At 44.7% G+C, this 18996-nt stretch overlaps 2 protein-coding genes across 3 annotated transcripts in view; one reads left to right on the top strand and one right to left on the bottom strand.

Moving 5' to 3' along the window:
• Nucleotides 1–301, bottom strand: part of LOC115588026 (uncharacterized protein C21orf62 homolog) — an 84676-nt gene extending 84375 nt beyond the window's left edge. The window contains exon 1 of one of the 2 annotated variants that reach the window (XM_030428266.1): nt 228–301. The gene's annotated coding sequence lies outside the window, so the exon portion shown is untranslated. The remainder of the gene's footprint in view (nt 1–227) is intronic. The other variant, XM_030428268.1, reaches the window with a different exon arrangement.
• A 9841-nt stretch (nt 302–10142) lies between these two features.
• Nucleotides 10143–18996, top strand: part of LOC115588019 (uncharacterized) — a 32562-nt gene continuing 23708 nt past the window's right edge. Inside the window, exons 1-6 of the mRNA XM_030428246.1 lie at nt 10143–10242; nt 10397–10658; nt 11350–11412; nt 11644–11687; nt 13312–13647; nt 13745–14029. Coding sequence (XP_030284106.1) covers nt 11651–11687; nt 13312–13647; nt 13745–14029 — 658 coding nt within the window. The 5' untranslated portion in view covers nt 10143–10242; nt 10397–10658; nt 11350–11412; nt 11644–11650. The remainder of the gene's footprint in view (nt 10243–10396; nt 10659–11349; nt 11413–11643; nt 11688–13311; nt 13648–13744; nt 14030–18996) is intronic.

Below are 18996 nucleotides of genomic sequence, written 5' to 3'. Positions count from 1 at the left end.
TATCCCGGTCCTGTGCACATCATTGGCCGGCTGCAAACCCTGACTTTGACTATATGATTGCATCTTGGTACCGTCATGTGAGCGCAGAACTACGACCTGCATCTACATGTGCAGGAAGGCAGAAAGATTAAAACGCCGTGCTGATTCTACAGATCTCACATTATTCAGCCGTGACACACGAAAACACCTTTCCAGCCTGTCAGAGGTCAACGTAAAGCTCAACATACCTGTCTGACCACGTCCTCTGTCAGAGATCCATCTGGTGTTTTCACATCTCCAAGGAGCCGAGCTGAGCCTTCAACAGGGCCACTGAAACCTCCTCCTCCTCCTCCTCCTCCCTCTCACTATTCTTCTCTAGCTCGCTCTCCCAAACTCTTTCTTTTCTACACTCTGTTTGCCCCCCCACCCCTCCTCCTCTCTGTAACCATGGCAACAGGCCCAGTTTGCTTCACGATTATGCCAGCATGGTAAAACAAGAACATACTGCTTCTCTGTCACGGTCTGCTGAGCGGGTCGACACCAAAACATCAGCCTGGTTTCTTTTTGCCACAAAGTAAATAGTAAAACATAATCTCTCATTGGTCCGCGGATAAAAACAGCTTGAGTCCGAACAAGTCGAGACAGACGGGGAGAATTGTGGAAAATCTGGTTCGTTGGCAACAGGTGATAATGACTCACAAAGACGAGGCGAGGTTCATTCACTTGAGCCGACACTGTGGCGTCGTGTAGTCCAACAGTTTCATATTGTTCCACTGACATTTTTATGGATTTCACCATCTGACGATCCATAAAATCATAAAGACATTTAGAGAAATCTCTGTTCGGACCACCAACATCGAATGCCTGTTACTTTTTATTATTTTCATGCCGTATTTTAAGGACAGGACGGGAAAAGAGTGTCAGGAAATGGGCCGAGAGGGCGACAGGGTGGAATCAGACCTGGGCTGCTGTGGCAAGGACACAGCAGCTGTACATAGGAGGCACGCTTATCCAACTGAGCTACTGGGGCGCCCTGAATGATTGATTTTTATTTGAAGGACAGGTGAAGAGCGACAATCAAATCTGGGCCGCTGCAGCGAGGACACAGCTTCTTTACATGGGAGGCCTCCTCTACCAATGGAGCTACTGAGGCGCCCCAAATACCTGTAACCCTTTTTAAAAAATGTTTATTACTTTGGTTTGTCCTGACATTATCTGAAGGATCGGTCAGGCAAATAGTGACTGGTGGGATTTGGGGGAAAGAGAAGGCATGACAGGTTGAGCAGCTCCGGCCCGAGCAGCTTCGACGAGGACACAGCAGCTGTACATGGGATATTTGATAATCAAGCGAGCTACTGGGGGCACCTAGCTACCTTTTTTCTGGCTTTTCATGGCTTTATTTGAAGGACACGACGGGCAAAGAGCGTCAGGAAATGGGAAGAGAGAAACAGCAATCCAATCCAGACAGCATGTTCCCTCTAAGTCTCACTTTCTCTGTGCTATTCACATTGCACCCATAACAGCAAGAGGCATGTTTCCCCCGGTCATTAACCCCAGGTAACGTTAGAACAACTGGAATAACTGTGGAAACACTCACTCGAGGGAGAGTGAACGGTGTTGTGTCGAAGTCTGTTCCCCTGTTGATTTGTGTCTCCTCGTACCACCGGGACCACCGGGAGCAGCTTCAAACCCTCATTAATACAGCCGGCGGCTCGGTCACAGCAGACTGATCAATCTTTATAGGATGGAACTATATGGTTATTTTTTTTGCTGCTCTGGACATCAGCCAGGTTACTAAGGAATGGGAGGCACGAATGCAGTATGTGAGGAGCTGGAAGCAAAGAGGATTCAGCTGCATTAATCAAAACAGAAGTCCAGCAAGAGGGGGGAAAAAAACAGACGCTCGGAGGAAGCTCAGAGAGGAATTACCTCATGATAAGGAGGGCAGGGTGAAGGAAATACTTTCACAGTAGTTTGGAAGCAGAGAGGACGGCAGAACTTCTCAACAAAAAGACTAGAAATTCTAGTTCTGCAAACTGAACGGAGAAGCTGCAGGTCACTGCATTTTTTTGTCTCCAGGTCTGCATCAGCAAAAAGCCCTGAATGCAACATTTCCTGTGTTTTTTCTCTCAAGACAACAAGCCGTCAGAGGAAAGTAGAGGACGTGCCCGCCCAGTTCTGTCTCTTCGTACCTCAGGGATTTGTATCTGCGACCAGGACTCTGATGTAGATTACACATTTCCTCTTGAAGTCCTTGGCCTGGCCTGCCGGTGATTTACAGAGTTTCCTGATGGACGGGTAGCTTTAATTTTCGCACAAGTAACCACTAACTGCTGCTACGTTAGCTGCAGTTAGCAGTTCTGTCTGCCTTCTCCAGGCTGCGGTTCAAAAGAAAATCTGCAGATCATTAAGAGCAGACAAACTGGAGAAGCTGCTCTTTGCTCTCCTCTCAGTCTTTTTGGCTGCTTTCTGTGACCTGAGGACGTTCTGTCACCGGCTTGTTTATTCGTTACCTGCTCACAGCACAGTGTAGGAGACACTACTTTGATAAAAAGGGATAATTAATTACTGGTAATCAATTAATTACTGGCAATCAACCATGCCTCACACGGGGCACCACAAATTTGTAGGAGAGGTAGGTAGGCTATGGGCCTCACGTGGACGGCACCATGGATATAAATGTAGGGGACTATCACTGCTTGATAATCAAGGTCATTCATCACTGGTGATTAATTTTACACTCGTAGAAGGGGCACCACCTCCATTGTTTGATTTACTAGAATAGGCTGGAGGGAACTATTCCAAACATCTAACTGTACAAGTTTGACTTGGGCAGCTAGAGTATCAATTTCAAATCAATTTATTCAATCTCAATATTCTGAAGCAGTGAATTCTTTGCACATATCCATCGATTCTCCACATCAAAATTAAGTTCCAGACAAAAACAAATGATAATATATATTTATTGACTAAATAATTTGGGGTAACATAAATGAACGGACAATTTTAGGACAAACAACAGATAACAGAAAAGGTAAAGACTGTAATTAGAAATAAATAAATTACGTGACCGTTGGCAGATGGTAAAGTTAAAGGGTCGGGTTTTTATATATTAAGTTTAATGGGAGTAATCTTTTAATACTAACGAGACCCTAACCTCAACTTTCTTAAGTTTATAAGATAGAAGTCAGAACTTTAGACAGAAGTCAGAACCTTAGACAGAAGTCAGAACTTTAGACAGGAGTCAGAACTTTAGACACCACTCATTCTCACGTGTGTGGATCCAACTGTATGAAGACGCTCAGCCTGTTTTGTCTGGGCGTCAGGAGGCACTGAAGCTTGGTCTCTTTGAGAGTTCTGGGTTGGCCCACGGCACAGCGCGTCGGTCCAGTAGCCAGAGGGAAGGCCGGTACTCTGTTGAGGGACTCTTGGTCCGAAGGCCCAGCGGGGTTTCCGCCTTGGGAGCGCTGGGGCAGAGTCGATCTCGGCTGGGAACAAAGTCTCTTTTGTGGAGACTCCTTGCACGGCTTCTGTGGCAGACGATGGACTGCAACGTTCTTCATCAGATGATCACAGTCTTGAAAAAGACTTTTCTTTGATGTTTCAAGGTGGTTCTCAAGTTCTGATCCTTTCACTAATTCAACTTCTTCTGGATCAGGCGGTGATACTTTAAAGTTATATTAAAATCAAATCAAAAATCAAAAAGAAAAGAATTTGTTCTATTAAAGACTTGGATAAAAGTAGAGTACTTAAAGTAGTTATTCAATTCGCTTTCTTAGAGCTTGTTGCAAAAATAAAAGTAAAGATTACTTTAAAAATAAAAATAAGAATAAAAAGCAAAGAAGTGAAGAGAAGAGAAGAGAAGAGAAGTCAGGAGGAGGAGAAACAGGGGGGCAAGAGAGCCCGGAGGAGAAGACTCCAAGTAATGACCGAAGTCAGGACCCAAAAGGAGAGAGAGAGTGAGCCAAAGTCCTGACCGAAGTCAGGACCCGAAAGTGAGAGTGAAGCGTCAGCATGAGAGAAGACCGGAGTAAGAGAAGAGAGAAGAGCATCTTCTCTGTTTTTATGACCTTACAGCAGGCACACCGAGCAGGGGTGGGGCTGGCTGAAAATGCTCCTTCTGTGTTGGGAGTTGTGACCCACAACACTTTAATTCAAATAAACTATATTGCCTTAATGTTTCGAAATCGTGTTTTAACTTCCCAAAAACTTTACCATCTTAAAAGTCGAATTTTTGTCTTCGTTAAAAGATGTAACATGAATATGATCCAAGAATTAAAGAATTAAACACATGATTAAGTCATAAAACAATAGTATACAACGTAAACCAAAAAGCATACAATACACAGTAGGACCAAGGGCTTATACATATTCCTTGTAGTTCTATCTTAAGAAAACATCAGACATTTAACTGGTAAATAACACAAGCATTACACACAAAGAGGATCATGATATGCAAGTCTGTGCCCATCGCAAAGGTGGGGCTGGTTTCTTTCAAACCCCAAATTCATTAAGTAATAAACTTCATCTGGGCTTGACAATAACATGGAAAATATCTACTGTATGACTTTCTTGGCTATTAGGGAATCTGCTAAAATTAAGAAGATGAAATTGTAGTTAATAGTTATTCAGAACATATTGAAATGTGGATGAGTATAGGATTGGGATGCAGCAAAGATTGGAAAGTCACAGACAGGGTCGTAAAACGCTTTGGCCTATGAGGGGGGAGGACTGGGTCATCTTTACCCCAACCAACATCAACCCCCACTTCTTGTCATCTGATGTGGAGAGAGAGGACTCTATTGTAGTAAGTCGTTAAAATTGATAAGAAAACGTCTCCAATGATCTGTTTATAGCAAGAGCAACACACCGTCCTAATCTATAGGGAGAAGAGGCCATAGTTTGGCCTGAGGAAGAAGGACTTCATCTTCTTTGTGAGGGGGGAGAAGAGGCAAATATTCAGTCAAACAGATATGCTTTGTTTGTTAAATTAGTCTTGTCTTGTGGTTGAGAGGTCAGAGGTCAGAGGACGGGGAAAGGGAGCAGAGCCTCGTGATGGAGACATAAGGGCTGGTGTTCCTACATATTCCCCCACTTCGATCCAATGACTGCAGCAACAGGAACTTGGATCGATGAAGTCACGCTGCCCGTTGTCGAGGTATCCCTGGGGCACACTTCATGATCAGAGTGCGTGTCTGTCTCTATCATATGTTAAGGTCTAATCATATAGTAAAGAGATAATGAGGAGGAAACAACATTGATAACCCTAACTTCCTCTGAGGGTTAGTAGGAAATACTAGTCTTATAGTGTTAGTAACTGTCATGACTAGCTGTAAGACTCATTGGAGTCACGACCTTCAGATTATTTTGAATAATACATTTGTGCATTTATGATGTTTACACCGTAATACCTAAATAATTTCTATTTCGTTATCGGGTCTGAAGTAGGCTTCATGAGGCCTCTTGTAGGACTCTTGAGGGATTCTTGTCTTCCCTGTTTGACAGTTAAATTGGTAGTTTAGACCTGTCTTTAGCTTGTAGCTTTTAAATGCTTTCATCAGTACTTTTCTCATTTTATTTATCTGATATGAGCTTTTAATTTGACTTAAAAAGTGGAGTTTGTTTGGTTAATTAACTTGATGTTTGATTTAAACCACAGTTGTCTAAGTTTTAAACGGTCTAAGAGTTAGTGTTTTAACACAGAAGCTTAAGTATTTAATCTAATTGTGAAGCTACTTGGATACTAGTTAACAGTCTAATTGTTTGACTTGCATACGCAAAGCATATATAAAAATCACATTCCAAATATTTTTAAAAGAAAACTGAAGTTTTAATTAAATTTGGGTTAAATTATCGGATGTGTGAATCTGCAATTTAATTATTTGATTTACCTGTGTAATGAGACACATCAATTTACTATCTTAAGTTTTGCAGTATTACAAATTTTCCTATTACAATTGATCAACTCAGTCTTTGGGATTTCAACCTATTAAAGCTGAAAAGATCACAATTCCATTTACCAAATCAATCCTCAAAGCAGGTTATTTTAAAGGCATTTGTTGTTAACACAATCAGCCACTTACGAGTAATTTTACAAATTCAATTTAATAGAGCCGAGCACAGATGGGTGCTATTCACAAATTTGGGATGTCTTACTGCAGTTTGAGCAGCAGATCAAGGAGTCAAGAGGAGCGGCTTTTTAGCTCCACCCACTGATATACCCCCACTTGTTTTAGCCGAATTTGGCTCAATGGTGGTTTGACCACTGAGGGAGTAACTTCTAAGCTGTGGAATTCACAGCGGTTGAGTTCACTTTTCACTCAAAAGCAACTTCTGGGCGACGGCGGCCAGAAGTGATCTCTTTTTCACAGACAGTTTTCCAGTGCTTCAGAAAACTTTTAATCAGCATAAGTATTTCATTCTTTTACTTCTGATTTCACAATTTAAACTGATCGAGGGATTTCTTCGCCTCTTTTACACAGTCTAAACTTTTCTTTTAATCCGCAGTAAGCATTTTATCCATTTACTTCGGATTTCACATTTTAAACCGATAGGGTCTAAACTCACTGTCCTTTTTGACAGGATTGTTGCCACGGCAACCGATCTTGGTACTACACTACACGGAGTAGTACCTTAACGAACAACCTCTCACTGTTTAACACAGCTGTCTTCTGTTTAGTTAGCTACTCCAAATCAGAAAACGCAAGGGTCTGTGCCCACTACACACCCCTGTCGGTCGCGCAGCAGGTGGTAGTAAATCACAGGAACGGTTTATCGATGCTGTCGTCGCGCAGCCACCAACTCCGCCCAACCGGTTCAAAGTCAAGTGTACGGTGACACTTGTGCATGCAAATTAGGTCACGGATCTGGAACTCGCAGCATCCGGCCAAAATAATAACGCGCGGTGGAATCTAAACGGTCTTTCAATTCACAGATCTGATTACAACGCAGAATCTGGGTACATTACTTTCAACATAAGCGGTGTTGGAAAGCTCTCTTATCGCTCATAAATCTTGTTACAATGCAGCATTTGTACTCATTAATTTTATCTTAAGCAACTCTTAAAGCTCAGCGAAATTTTATTTTCATGCACAATTCAAGGTGTGCAGCCAATAATATAAAGTTAAGTATCACACTAATCACTCGGTGGACAGTCAGACGATATTTAAACAGCTTGGGTTTTGATTATTACAACCGATGTTTGCCTGTAGTTAATTTAATGCAGAGAACCGTGGTTTTGGGGTGGCCTCACACGGGGCACCATAAAATTTGTAGGAGACACTACTTTGATAAAAAGGGATAATTAATTACTGGTAATCAATTAATTACTGGCAATCAACCATGCCTCACATGGGGCACCACGAATTTGTAGGAGAGGTAGGTAGGCTATGGGCCTCACGTGGACGGCACCATGGATATAAATGTAGGGGACTATCACTGCTTGATAATCAAGGTCATTAATCACTGGTGATTAATTTTACACTCGTAGAAGGGGCACCACCTCCATTGTTTGATTTACTAGAATAGGCTGGAGGGAACTATTCCAAACATCTAACTGTACAAGTTTGACTTGGGCAGCTAGAGTATCAATTTCAAATCAATTTATTCAATCTCAATATTCTGAAGCAGTGAATTCTTTGCACGTATCCATCGATTCTCCACATCAAAATTAAGTTCCAGACAAAAACAAATGATTATATATATTTATTGACTAAATAATTTGGGGTAACATAAATGAACGGACAATTTCAGGACAAACAACAGATAACAGAAAAGGTAAAGACTGTAATTAGAAATAAATAAATTACGTGACCGTTGGCAGATGGTAAAGTTAAAGGGTCGGGTTTTTATATATTAAGTTTAACGGGAGTAATCTTTTAATACTAACGAGACCCTAACCTCAACTTTCTTAAGTTTATAAGATAGAAGTCAGAACTTTAGACAGAAGTCAGAACCTTAGACAGAAGTCAGAACTTTAGACAGGAGTCAGAACTTTAGACACCACTCATTCTCACGTGTGTGGATCCAACTGTATGAAGACGCTCAGCCTGTTTTGTCTGGGCGTCAGGAGGCACTGAAGCTTGGTCTCTTTGAGAGTTCTGGGTTGGCCCACGGCACAGCGCGTCGGTCCAGTAGCCAGAGGGAAGGCCGGTACTCTGTTGAGGGACTCTTGGTCCGAAGGCCCAGCGGGGTTTCCGCCTTGGGAGTGCTGGGGCAGAGTCGATCTCGGCTGGGAACAAAGTCTCTTTTGTGGAGACTCCTTGCACGGCTTCTGAGGCAGACGATGGACTGCAACGTTCTTCATCAGATGATCACAGTCTTGAAAAAGACTTTTCTTTGATGTTTCAAGGTGGTTCTCAAGTTCTGATCCTTTCACTAATTCAACTTCTTCTGGATCAGGCGGTGATACTTTAAAGCTATATTAAAATCAAATCAAAAATCAAAAAGAAAAGAATTTGTTCTATTAAAGACTTGGATAAAAGTAGAGTACTTAAAGTAGTTATTCAATTCGCTTTCTTAGAGCTTGTTGCAAAAATAAAAGTAAAGATTACTTTAAAAATAAAAATAAGAATAAAAAGCAAAGAAGTGAAGAGAAGAGAAGAGAAGAGAAGTCAGGAGGAGGAGAAACAGGGGGGCAAGAGAGCCCGGAGGAGAAGACTCCAAGTAATGACCGAAGTCAGGACCCAAAAGGAGAGAGAGAGTGAGCCAAAGTCCTGACCAAAGTCAGGACCCGAAAGTGAGAGTGAAGCGTCAGCATGAGAGAAGACCGGAGTAAGAGAAGAGAGAAGAGCATCTTCTCTGTTTTTATGACCTTACAGCAGGCACACCGAGCAGGGGTGGGGCTGGCTGACAATGCTCCTTCTGTGTTGGGAGTTGTGACCCACAACACTTTAATTCAAATAAACTATATTGCCTTAATGTTTCGAAATCGTGTTTTAACTTCCCAAAAACTTTACCATCTTAAAAGTCGAATTTTTGTCTTCGTTAAAAGATGTAACATGAATATGATCCAAGAATTAAAGAATTAAAAACATGATTAAGTCATAAAACAATAGTATACAACATAAACCAAAAAGCATACAATACACAGTAGGACCAAGGGCTTATACATATTCCTTGTAGTTCTATCTTAAGAAAACATCAGACATTTAACTGGTAATTAACACAAGCATTACACACAAAGAGGATCATGATATGCAAGTCTGTGCCCATCGCAAAGGTGGGGCTGGTTTCTTTCAAACCCCAAATTCATTAAGTAATAAACTTCATCTGGGTTTGACAATAACATGGAAAATATCTACTGTATGACTTTCTTGGCTATTAGGGAATCTGCTAAAATTAAGAAGATGAAATTGTAGTTAATAGTTATTCAGAACATATTGAAATGTGGATGAGTATAGGATTGGGATGCAGCAAAGATTGGAATGTCACAGACAGGGTCGTAAAACGCTTTGGCCTGTGAGGGGGGAGGACTGGGTCATCTTTACCCCAACCAACATCAACCCCCACTTCTTGTCATCTGATGTGGAGAGAGAGGACTCTATTGTAGTAAGTCGTTAAAATTGATAAGAAAACGTCTCCAATGATCTGTTTATAGCAAGAGCAACACACCGTCCTAATCTATAGGGAGAAGAGGCAAATATTCAGTCAAACAGATATGCTTTGTTTGTTAAATTAGTCTTGTCTTGTGGTTGAGAGGTCAGAGGTCAGAGGACGGGGAAAGGGAGCAGAGCCTCGTGATGGAGACATAAGGGCTGGTGTTCCTACAACAGCATCCCTGCGCGGTACAGGCCACGCCCCCATCCAGCCATCTTTAATCTGTCCGTTGGTGCCGCAGTGATTCCTGTCTCCAACAAGACGTCAGCCTGACCTCTCCGTGATTACAGAGTTTTGGCAAAACATCTTTGTCCTACTTTGGTTATAATACACGGATGAAGTGGGTTGGATCATATCAAACTGCTTCCTATTCTGAGCAGATTGCAGCCTATTGTTTTCCAGGTTTTCCTTTATTCCACGTCACACATCGTGTTTCCAGAGAAATATTTTGCAGAACATGAAGTGTTCAAAGACTCGGGCCCTTAAAGACCAGACAATTCATAGAGTGTCAGCAATGTTGACAACATAATACACTTCATTGCTGCAGTTCCCAGAAAAGACTGTGGACGAGTCTGAGGCTTTCACTTCCTCTGTGACGTGAAGCTGTGAACTCGTTCTCTCTCAGCCATCACCTCGTCAGTCGCTCACTGTCTCCTGTCCTGATCGGTAAGATTCCTGCATTTTTATTCAGCATTTGAATGCACCGTTTCATCAAGGCACTGATTGTGTGTTTGTACACAACAGAAACAAACTGTAGTCTGTTGCAGTCGATGGCATTTGTACTAAAAACAATAGTTTTTTTCCCTGTTGACTTTTAAAGCCTCATGCAGCAGCTCTGTAACACACTGTTGGTGATGAACACTTTATCTGACGGAAGATCTACACTTCTCTCTGTGCAAGATGAATGCACGGATACCAGAGCATGAAAACAACCTTCGTTGAGACAAGACCAGGATTACAGGACATATTTCAGTCGCAGTTAACTGATGTGGATCACAGACTCCAGCTGTTTGCTTCAGTGTTTGATCTCAGAGGGACGAGGAGACACGGACAAATCTGACAGACTGCCTCACATGCTGCAGGTAAGGATGGAGACTCTTGTTATTAATATTATCATCATCTCCTCCCTGCATGCTGATAAAAAGTCAGTGAAGTAGCTGGAGACTTGATTCAAATAACATCTTTTCACATTCAATTCTGCTTGAAACTTGACTGAGGTGTTTTCTGCACCGTACAGTAAAGGAGAGGATGACTTTATAAATCTGCTTAGAAACGTCTCTCCTCACATGAGCAGAACTTGCCTTAGAAACATCATGTTTTTAGGTTTTCTTCAGTCTCACACTGATCCAGTGAACGATGTCTGTACGTGCATGAGTTCACTGCAAACAGGAAGTGCTAACAGCCGATTTGGCAAAGTTTTAAAGGAGTTTTAGAGGTTTTCTTTAAATTGTATGGGTAGTTCTTTACGTTTGGTTTAGCAGAATGCTGCATCGCTGTTTTACTGTGAAGCTCTAGAAATGTTTCTGGACTCTGAGACTTCACCTGACTTTATATCATCAGGAGGAGGAGACGAGGACTGGAGTGATTTTTATGGGGTGAACTAATGTCGCCTCCTTTATTGTAAACTGTTTAAATTGACATGACTGTGTTACTGACTTCCAGTAAACACAAAGTCCAGTCCTGCCTGTTTATAGTCGCTGCAGATGATGAAGGAGTGGCTCCTCCTTCAGACGGCACACTTGCATATTTGAGCTGCCGGCTTTCTGTTCACAGCGTCACAGGTGAAGGTGTGCAGTGGAGGAACAGCTGAACTCCGCTGTGAGACGATTTGATCTGGTAGGTGCTCTTTAATTTACAAACAGTCACATTTATTGGGATGGAGGGAAACAGGAAACTGATGATACGATCGAGACTTTTGTAATATTATCTAATACTTCCTCATTATGTTTTTCTATATTTGCATTTCACATGTTTTAAAAGAACACATTCACACCCGCTCACCCTGCTGTGACTCTCTGATCATGACAACACAGCTACTGTATCACATTCTTTATCTTTGTTTTTCAGTCCGGTCATGTCCTCCACCATCCTGCTGATCGTCCTTCTGTCTGGTGAGGAAACTGTTTTTGTTAATAATTCATTCCCTGACTGCACGATACAGGTAGAGGTGGTTTATCAAGTTTGAAGTATGCAGGAATGTATTCACCTCTGGAATGATTGTCCTCAGTGTTTCAAACGAACGTGACAATCAAACGAGTCATAATTTGTTTGGCTGTAAACTGGATGTGTGATCTTTGATTTGATTCTGCAGGGCAGCAGGGTGTCATCATTCTTTAAGTGATTTTATTATTTAATCTCTTTTCTCTATATTGGGCCTCGGAGGCTGCTCGTCCTCTTCTGATCAAATGAAAGAAACTTTGAAAGAGTTTTGTTTTTCTTGCGGTTAAAAACTGTCATGCATCCAAGTTTTATATGTGACCACAGATTCACTTCTCATTATGAAGTCGCTCAGTGTGTTATGCAACATATAATAATATATAATAAAAGCAGTCGGTAACCTGAAATGTACAAAGTTCCTATTATATCTATTAGCAGTTAAAAAGAACTTTACTTGGGGGAGAATAAATTATTCAAACATTGTTGTGTTATATGTTACATGTAAAAAGCTCAATAAACATATTTGAGGAAACATTGTTAATTGACTTCAGATAAGAATATAACTGAGGTAAATGTGGTGAATTTAATGTGATCCACACACCAGCAGCAGGATTAATAATGTCAACAGTGTTTATTTAGAGGAAGAAACAAATGAGTCTGTGAACCACGGGGCTGGTTTGTTAAGAAAATGTACAGTCAGAATCACCAGACACACCCGTTGTTGTGGCAGAGGGAGATTTTGTGTAACATGAACAGAGCCAGGTGAGCTAACATCTCATTGTTCTGTTCCACAAAGAGCGACGGGTGAGGATCAATACAGAGATATTGATACATATGATCCCAGACATCTCTGTTCCTAAGATATAGTAACAGATCGATATCTAAGATCAGTGAGGTAGTGTTGGTGTGTGCAGACACTCAGCTGACAGAAACTACTCGTACTTCCTCCTGTCATACTGTAGTCGTATGCAAACTGCAGCTGTATAAATACGTAAGGCGCCTCGGGCAGAACATTATTGAATACAGGCATTATGAACAGATAGACAATGAGGCTTTTTTTTACTTTTACTGCACTCGCAGTGATGCCTCAGGCCTCAGTTTGCATGTTATCTGATTGTAAAACGAGCACTCTCAGTCAATTAACATATTTAATCCTGATTATTTTTTCCTAAAAAATCATATTGTTCACTCCCCCTAACCATATTAGTCACTATCAGCAAGTCCTTGGTCTCCTCTCCGTCAACATAAAACCCACTGCAAGAAACCCAGGTGTACTCTTTGACTCAGAGCTGATTTTCATCCCTCATGTCAATAAACTGGTCCAGTCCTGCTTCTATCAACTATGCTCCGTTTCTAGAATAAAACACACGCTTTGTTCAGCTTCCACATGTTGGTGTGAACAAAGTCTGCAGTTGATCTGAATCTGAATGTTTGTACGCCAGGCTCAGAGTTTCTGTACAGGGACGCACCTTCTCCTCGTGAAGTTACTTTATTGTTTTTTTATCTTTTCTCTCCATGTTATTGGTCTTTTGGGACTTATTATTTCTCTTTCACTGACAAATATGTTTTCTTTTCTAGCGCACATTACAGGTCTGAGCTCAAAGCAGCTTCTTAAAGCCACTGTTGGAGGATCCGTCCTGTTCCCCTGTTCTCTCCCAGGATATCCACTGACGTTTTACTGGCAGGAGGGCAAAGAACATTTCTTTCAGTGGGACGATGGGAAAATAACAAAAGACCCATCTAAATACAAGAACAGGATTCAATTCTTCGATGATGAGTTCAGTTCTGGAAATATTTCCTTCAGACTTGACAACATTTCTGTTGAAGATGATCAGAAAACATTCTTTGCCTACGTTAAACTTGATAAGCAGAAACCGTCTGAACGACGGTGTGAGTACATGCTGCAGGTTTCAGGTAATTTCAGAAGCTTCTTTACACCAAACCTCAATAAATCTCTCCTCATATCAAAGTGCTGTAAATGTCTCAGTTGTTCTTTCTGTCACACTCACAGCTCCCTACCAGCATCTGGTCCTGACGGTTAACCACACAACCAACACTGCAACCTGCTCAGCACGAGGAGGATACCCTGCAGCTCAGGTATCATGGAAGGGTCTGAACAGATCCAGTGATGAAGAGCAGGACCTGCAGGATGCTGAGACATTCCTGCAGCAGGATCCAACAGAGAAAACCTTCTCTATCACAAGCTCTGTCAACGTTACGGGGTTGAAGTCTGTAACCTGCATCGTCTACAACCGTCACTCCCACGAGTCCAGAACCAGAACCAAAAAGATCCCTGGTGAGAGATCATTCAGATCAATTATTTAATTACAGTTAAACCATGAGGAACTGGTTTGAATGAATTATTACCTGATTGACTTTACATTTGACAAATTAGTGTAACCTGTTTTTATTCCTGGAAGTTAACATAAAGTTAGGAAAGGCTTAGAAAGGTTATAAGCTGTCAGAAGCTCTTCAAGTGTTTCTGGATAACGTCCCTGGAGCTGATTGTGATCGTTCAGACAATTCTTGTGAACCACGACATGTTTCAGCAGCGTCCCAGAAGCATCTCTGAACACGTGCCAAGTTTATTTCTGACAGAAGCAAAACTGCAGCCGTGTCAAGCTGCACAGAGCAGATCGAGTCAGACAGGAAGTCAGACACAGAACGATGTAGTGCATCAGGTTAATCTTCGTAAATAAAACACCCAGTGCTGACTAGGGCTCTACGGCAGAATACAGTCAGAAATATTAACTACAAACACACTTAAAACAGACGAATAACAAAACAGTGTAACTATGTAGCTACTGAACAACAGCAGAAGCACAAAAATCAAGAAGAATTGATGAAACAAACACAATCTGAGCCAGTCAACAACATGAAACACTCCTGGTTGGATGTGAAGTCGCGTAACGGAGATGTTCCCAGTCTCATGTGTTACGTGGTCCAAGTTCAGATGAACACCATCAACATCACTGAAGATGAACACGTAACACATGCTTTTCTGAGGAAACATCCATCCATTTTATGACCTTGAAACACCTGCCTGAGAGGAACAGGAGCATTAAACTCATCATAGTTATTTTAAAGTTCAGATGAAACAGATACAGATTATTCTGTGGTCTGTGGTGTGTGAAGAGTCAATTTGTCCCGATAATTTGCTCGGAAACGGGTCGCGGCCGACAATCGTAAATGTTAAACTTGTTCAACATTTACGACGAAAAATCTTCGTGTGTGGGGAAAGCTGACGACTCCTGAGTCACTACTCCATGAAATGTGACGTGAAACGCAACGTAGCCAACCAGCTGACCGAGGAACACAGAAGCGGACGTAAATAAAAACAGCGGTGAGATCTAACTTTTCCTATGGGAAAAATAAACTATAAATCTACTCACCTCTAGCTCGCTCAGTAGACTATAAAGTCCTTGTTCCCGCTGTCTCCAGGATTTTTTCACTCTCTTTTTTTTTTACGGATTTTTTGGACAGCAATAGTCCGAGGACCACCATCATTCCCTCCTCTCTGTCTTCCATGTCTTTCATGTATTAAAACCAAAATACCACGCGCAATCCATTTAGCGTGTTTGCCTTAATGAATATGTAAATATGGGCGTCTCTGCCAGAACACGCAAAATATTGGGAGGAGTAGATGCACATAGATTAATTTAGTGCACGCAATGTGATTTACCAAACCTAGAACTAATTGCGTTCGCTGATTTTGCGTCTTTATTTAGCACGTTTGAAAGTCATGTATTAACTGGCACAGCTTTACGCACACATGGCTGCGGTCGTTGTAGCAAGGAGGAGGCATAGGCACAACGAACGAACTATCTCTAACAGACAAAACAAACAATAACAGCCACCAAAAAACGACGACCGAGCCTCAATTTAAACAAAATGAATGTTGAAATTGCCATTATCTATTTTCTTTCCGTTTTCGCAGGCTGCGCTGGTGTCCACTAATGCGTAACGCGCGTCCATCTCCTCCTGCGATCTCGCCTCCCTCTCCCGGCTGCTCAGATGAAACACCACTAATATTTAATGACCTCCCGACTCTCTGTACGCCACCCTCGATCCCCTTTGCCAGGGCATTGATGGCCATCGTCAGCCCAGATACAGCACTGACTAGCTGCCTGGTGTGCGTAACGATGGCACGAATGTCCCGCCTGAGCGCGCGCGTCACAGAGGCCACAGGTCGCACCTCCTGTGCCATGGAATGTAACCCGTCTTCAAGTGCCACAGACTGTTTCATCATAGGGAAAAACATCTTGTGATACTGGAAAATGAAACGCACACACTTCTGCGTCACTGTTGGAAAATAAAATCCTCTGATAAATGCCATCCATCCATTTTCTTCCGCTTATCCGGGGCCGGGTCGCGGGGGCAGCTGCCTGAGCAGGGACACCCAGACTTCCCTCTCCCCGGATACTGCCTCCAGCTCTTCCGGGAGGACCCCAGGGCGTTCCCAGGCCAGCTGAGTGACATAGTCACACCAGCGTGTCCTGGGTCTTCCTCGGGGTCTCCTCCCGGAGGGACATGCCAGGAACACCTCCCGAGGGAGGCGTCCCGGGGGCATCCGAAACAGATGCCCGAGCCACCTCAGCTGGCTCCTCTTGATGTGGAGGAGCAGCGGCTCTACTCTGAGCTCCTCCCGGGTGACAGAGCTCTTCACCCTATCTCTAAGGGAGCGCCCTGCCACCCTGCGGAGGAAACTCATTTCGGCCGCTTGTATCCGGGATCTTATTCTTTCGGTCATGACCCAAAGTTCATGGCCATAGGTGAGGGTCGGAACGTAGATTGACTGGTAAATCGAGAGCTTCGCCTTTCGGCTCAGCTCTCTCTTCACCACGACAGACCGATACAACGACCGCATTATTGCGGCCGCTGCACCGATCCGTCTGTCAATCTCACGCTCCGTCCTTCCCTCACTCGTGAACAAGACCCCAAGATACTTAAACTCCTCCACTTGAAGCAGGAACTCTCCTCCCACCTGGAGGGAGCAGGCCACCTTTTTCCGGTCGAGAACCATGGCCTCGGATTTGGAGGTGCTGATTCTCATCCCAGCCGCTTCACACTCGGCTGCAAACCGCCCCAGGGCATGCTGGAGGTCCCGGCTCGAAGGAGCCAACAAGACCACGTCATCCGCGAAAAGCAGAGATGAGATCCATTGGCTCCCGAACCAGATCCCCTCTGGCCCGTGGCTGCGCCTAGAAATTCTGTCCATAAAAGTAATGAACAGAACCGGTGACAAAGGGCAGCCCTGCCGGAGTCCAACATGCACTGGGAACAGGTCTGACTTACTGCCAGCAATGCCCCTTAACAGAGGGCCCCCGACCCCGTACTCCCGGAGCACCCCCCACAGTATGCCACGAGGGATACGGTCGAATGCCTTCTCCAAGTCCACAAAACACATGTGGACTGGTTGGGCAAACTCCCATGAACCCTCGAGCACCCTGCGGAGGGTATAGAGCTGGTCCAGTGTTCCACGGCCAGGACGAAAAACCGCATTGTTCCTCCTGGATCCGAGGTTCGACTATCGGCCGAATTCTCCTCTCCAGTACCCTGGAATAGACTTTCCCGGGGAGGCTGAGGAGTGTGATCCCCCGATAGTTGGAGCACACCCTCCGGTCCCCCTTTTTAAATAGGGGGACCACCACCCCGGTCTGCCAGTCCAGAGGCACTGTCCCCGACTGCCACGCGATGCTGTAGAGACGTGTCAGCCAAGACAGCCCCACAACATCCAGAGACTTGAGGTACTCAGGGCGGATCTCATCCACCCCCGGTGCTTTGCCACTGAGGAGCTTACGGACTACCTCAGTGACTTCGGCTTGGGTGATGGATGGGTCAACCTCTGAGTCCCCAGCCTCTGCTTCCTCTATGGAAGGCGTGTCAGTGGGATTGAGGAGATCCTCGAAGTATTCCTTCCACCGCCCGACGATGTCCCCAGTCGAGGTCAACAGCTCCCCACCTCCACTGTAAACAGTGTTGGTGGAGGACTGTTTCCCCCTCCTGAGGCGCCGGATGGTTTGCCAGAATTTCTTCGAGGCCGACCGGTAGTCCTTCTCCATGGCCTCCCCGAACTCTTCCCAGACCCGAGTTTTTGCTTCCGAGACTGCCCGTGCTGCCGCACGCTTGGCCTGCCGGTACCCGTCAGCTGCCTCAGGAGTCCCCCGGGCCAGCCAGGCCCGGTAGGACTCCTTCTTCAGCTTGACGGCAACCCTTACTTCCGGGGTCCACCACCGGGTTCGGGGATTGCCGCCGCGACAGGCACCGGAGACCTTACGGCCACAGCTCCGGACAGCCGCGTCAACAATGGAGGTGGAGAACATGGTCCATTCGGACTCTATGTCCCCAGCCTCCCTCGGGATCTGGTCAAAGCTCTCCCGGAGGTGGGAGTTAAAGATCTCCCTGGCAGAGGGTTCTGCCAAACGTTCCCAGCAGACCCTCACGATACGTTTGGGCCTGCCAGGTCTGTCCAGCTTCCTCCCCCGCCAGCGGATCCAACTCACCACCAGGTGGTGATCAGTTGACAGCTCAGCCCCTCTCTTCACCCGAGTGTCCAAGACATACGGCCGGAGGTCAGATGACACGACCACAAAGTCGATCATTGATCTCCGGCCTAGGGTGTCCTGGTGCCACGTGCACATATGGACACCCTTATGCTTGAACATGGTGTTCGTTATGGACAAACTGTGACTAGCACAGAAGTCCAGTAACAAAACACCACTCGGGTTCAGATCGGGGAGGCCGTTCCTCCCAATCACACCCCTCCAGGTAACACTGTCATCGCCCACGTGGGCGTTGAAGTCCCCCAGGAGAACGACGGAGTCCCCGGTTGGAGCACTCTCCAGTACCCCTCCCAGGGACTCCAAGAAGGCCGGGTACTCTGCACCGCTGTTCGGCCCATAAGCCGAGACAACGGTGAGAGCCCTATCCCCGACCCGAAGGCGCAGGGAAACGACCCTCTCGTTCACCGAGGAGAACTCCAACACATGGCGGCTGAGCTGGGGGGCTATAAGCAAGCCTACACCAGCTCGCCGCCTCTCGCCGCGGGCAACTCCAGAGTGGAAGAGAGTCCAGCCTCTCTCAAGGAGTTGGGTTCCAGAGCCCAGGCTGTGCGTGGAGGTGAGACCGACTATTTCTAGTCGGTACCTCTCAACCTCCCGCACCAGCTCAGGCTCTTTCCCCCCCAGTGAGGTGACATTCCATGTCCCCATGGCTAGAGTCACCATCCGGGGATCGGGCCGCCGGGGCCCCCACCCACGACCG

The sequence above is a fragment of the Sparus aurata genome, chromosome 9, assembly GCF_900880675.1.
Source record: "Sparus aurata chromosome 9, fSpaAur1.1, whole genome shotgun sequence".
NCBI lineage: Eukaryota > Metazoa > Chordata > Actinopteri > Spariformes > Sparidae > Sparus > Sparus aurata.
The sequence above is the reverse complement of the archived record's forward strand: the minus strand, read 5'-3'. Positions and strand labels throughout refer to the sequence as shown.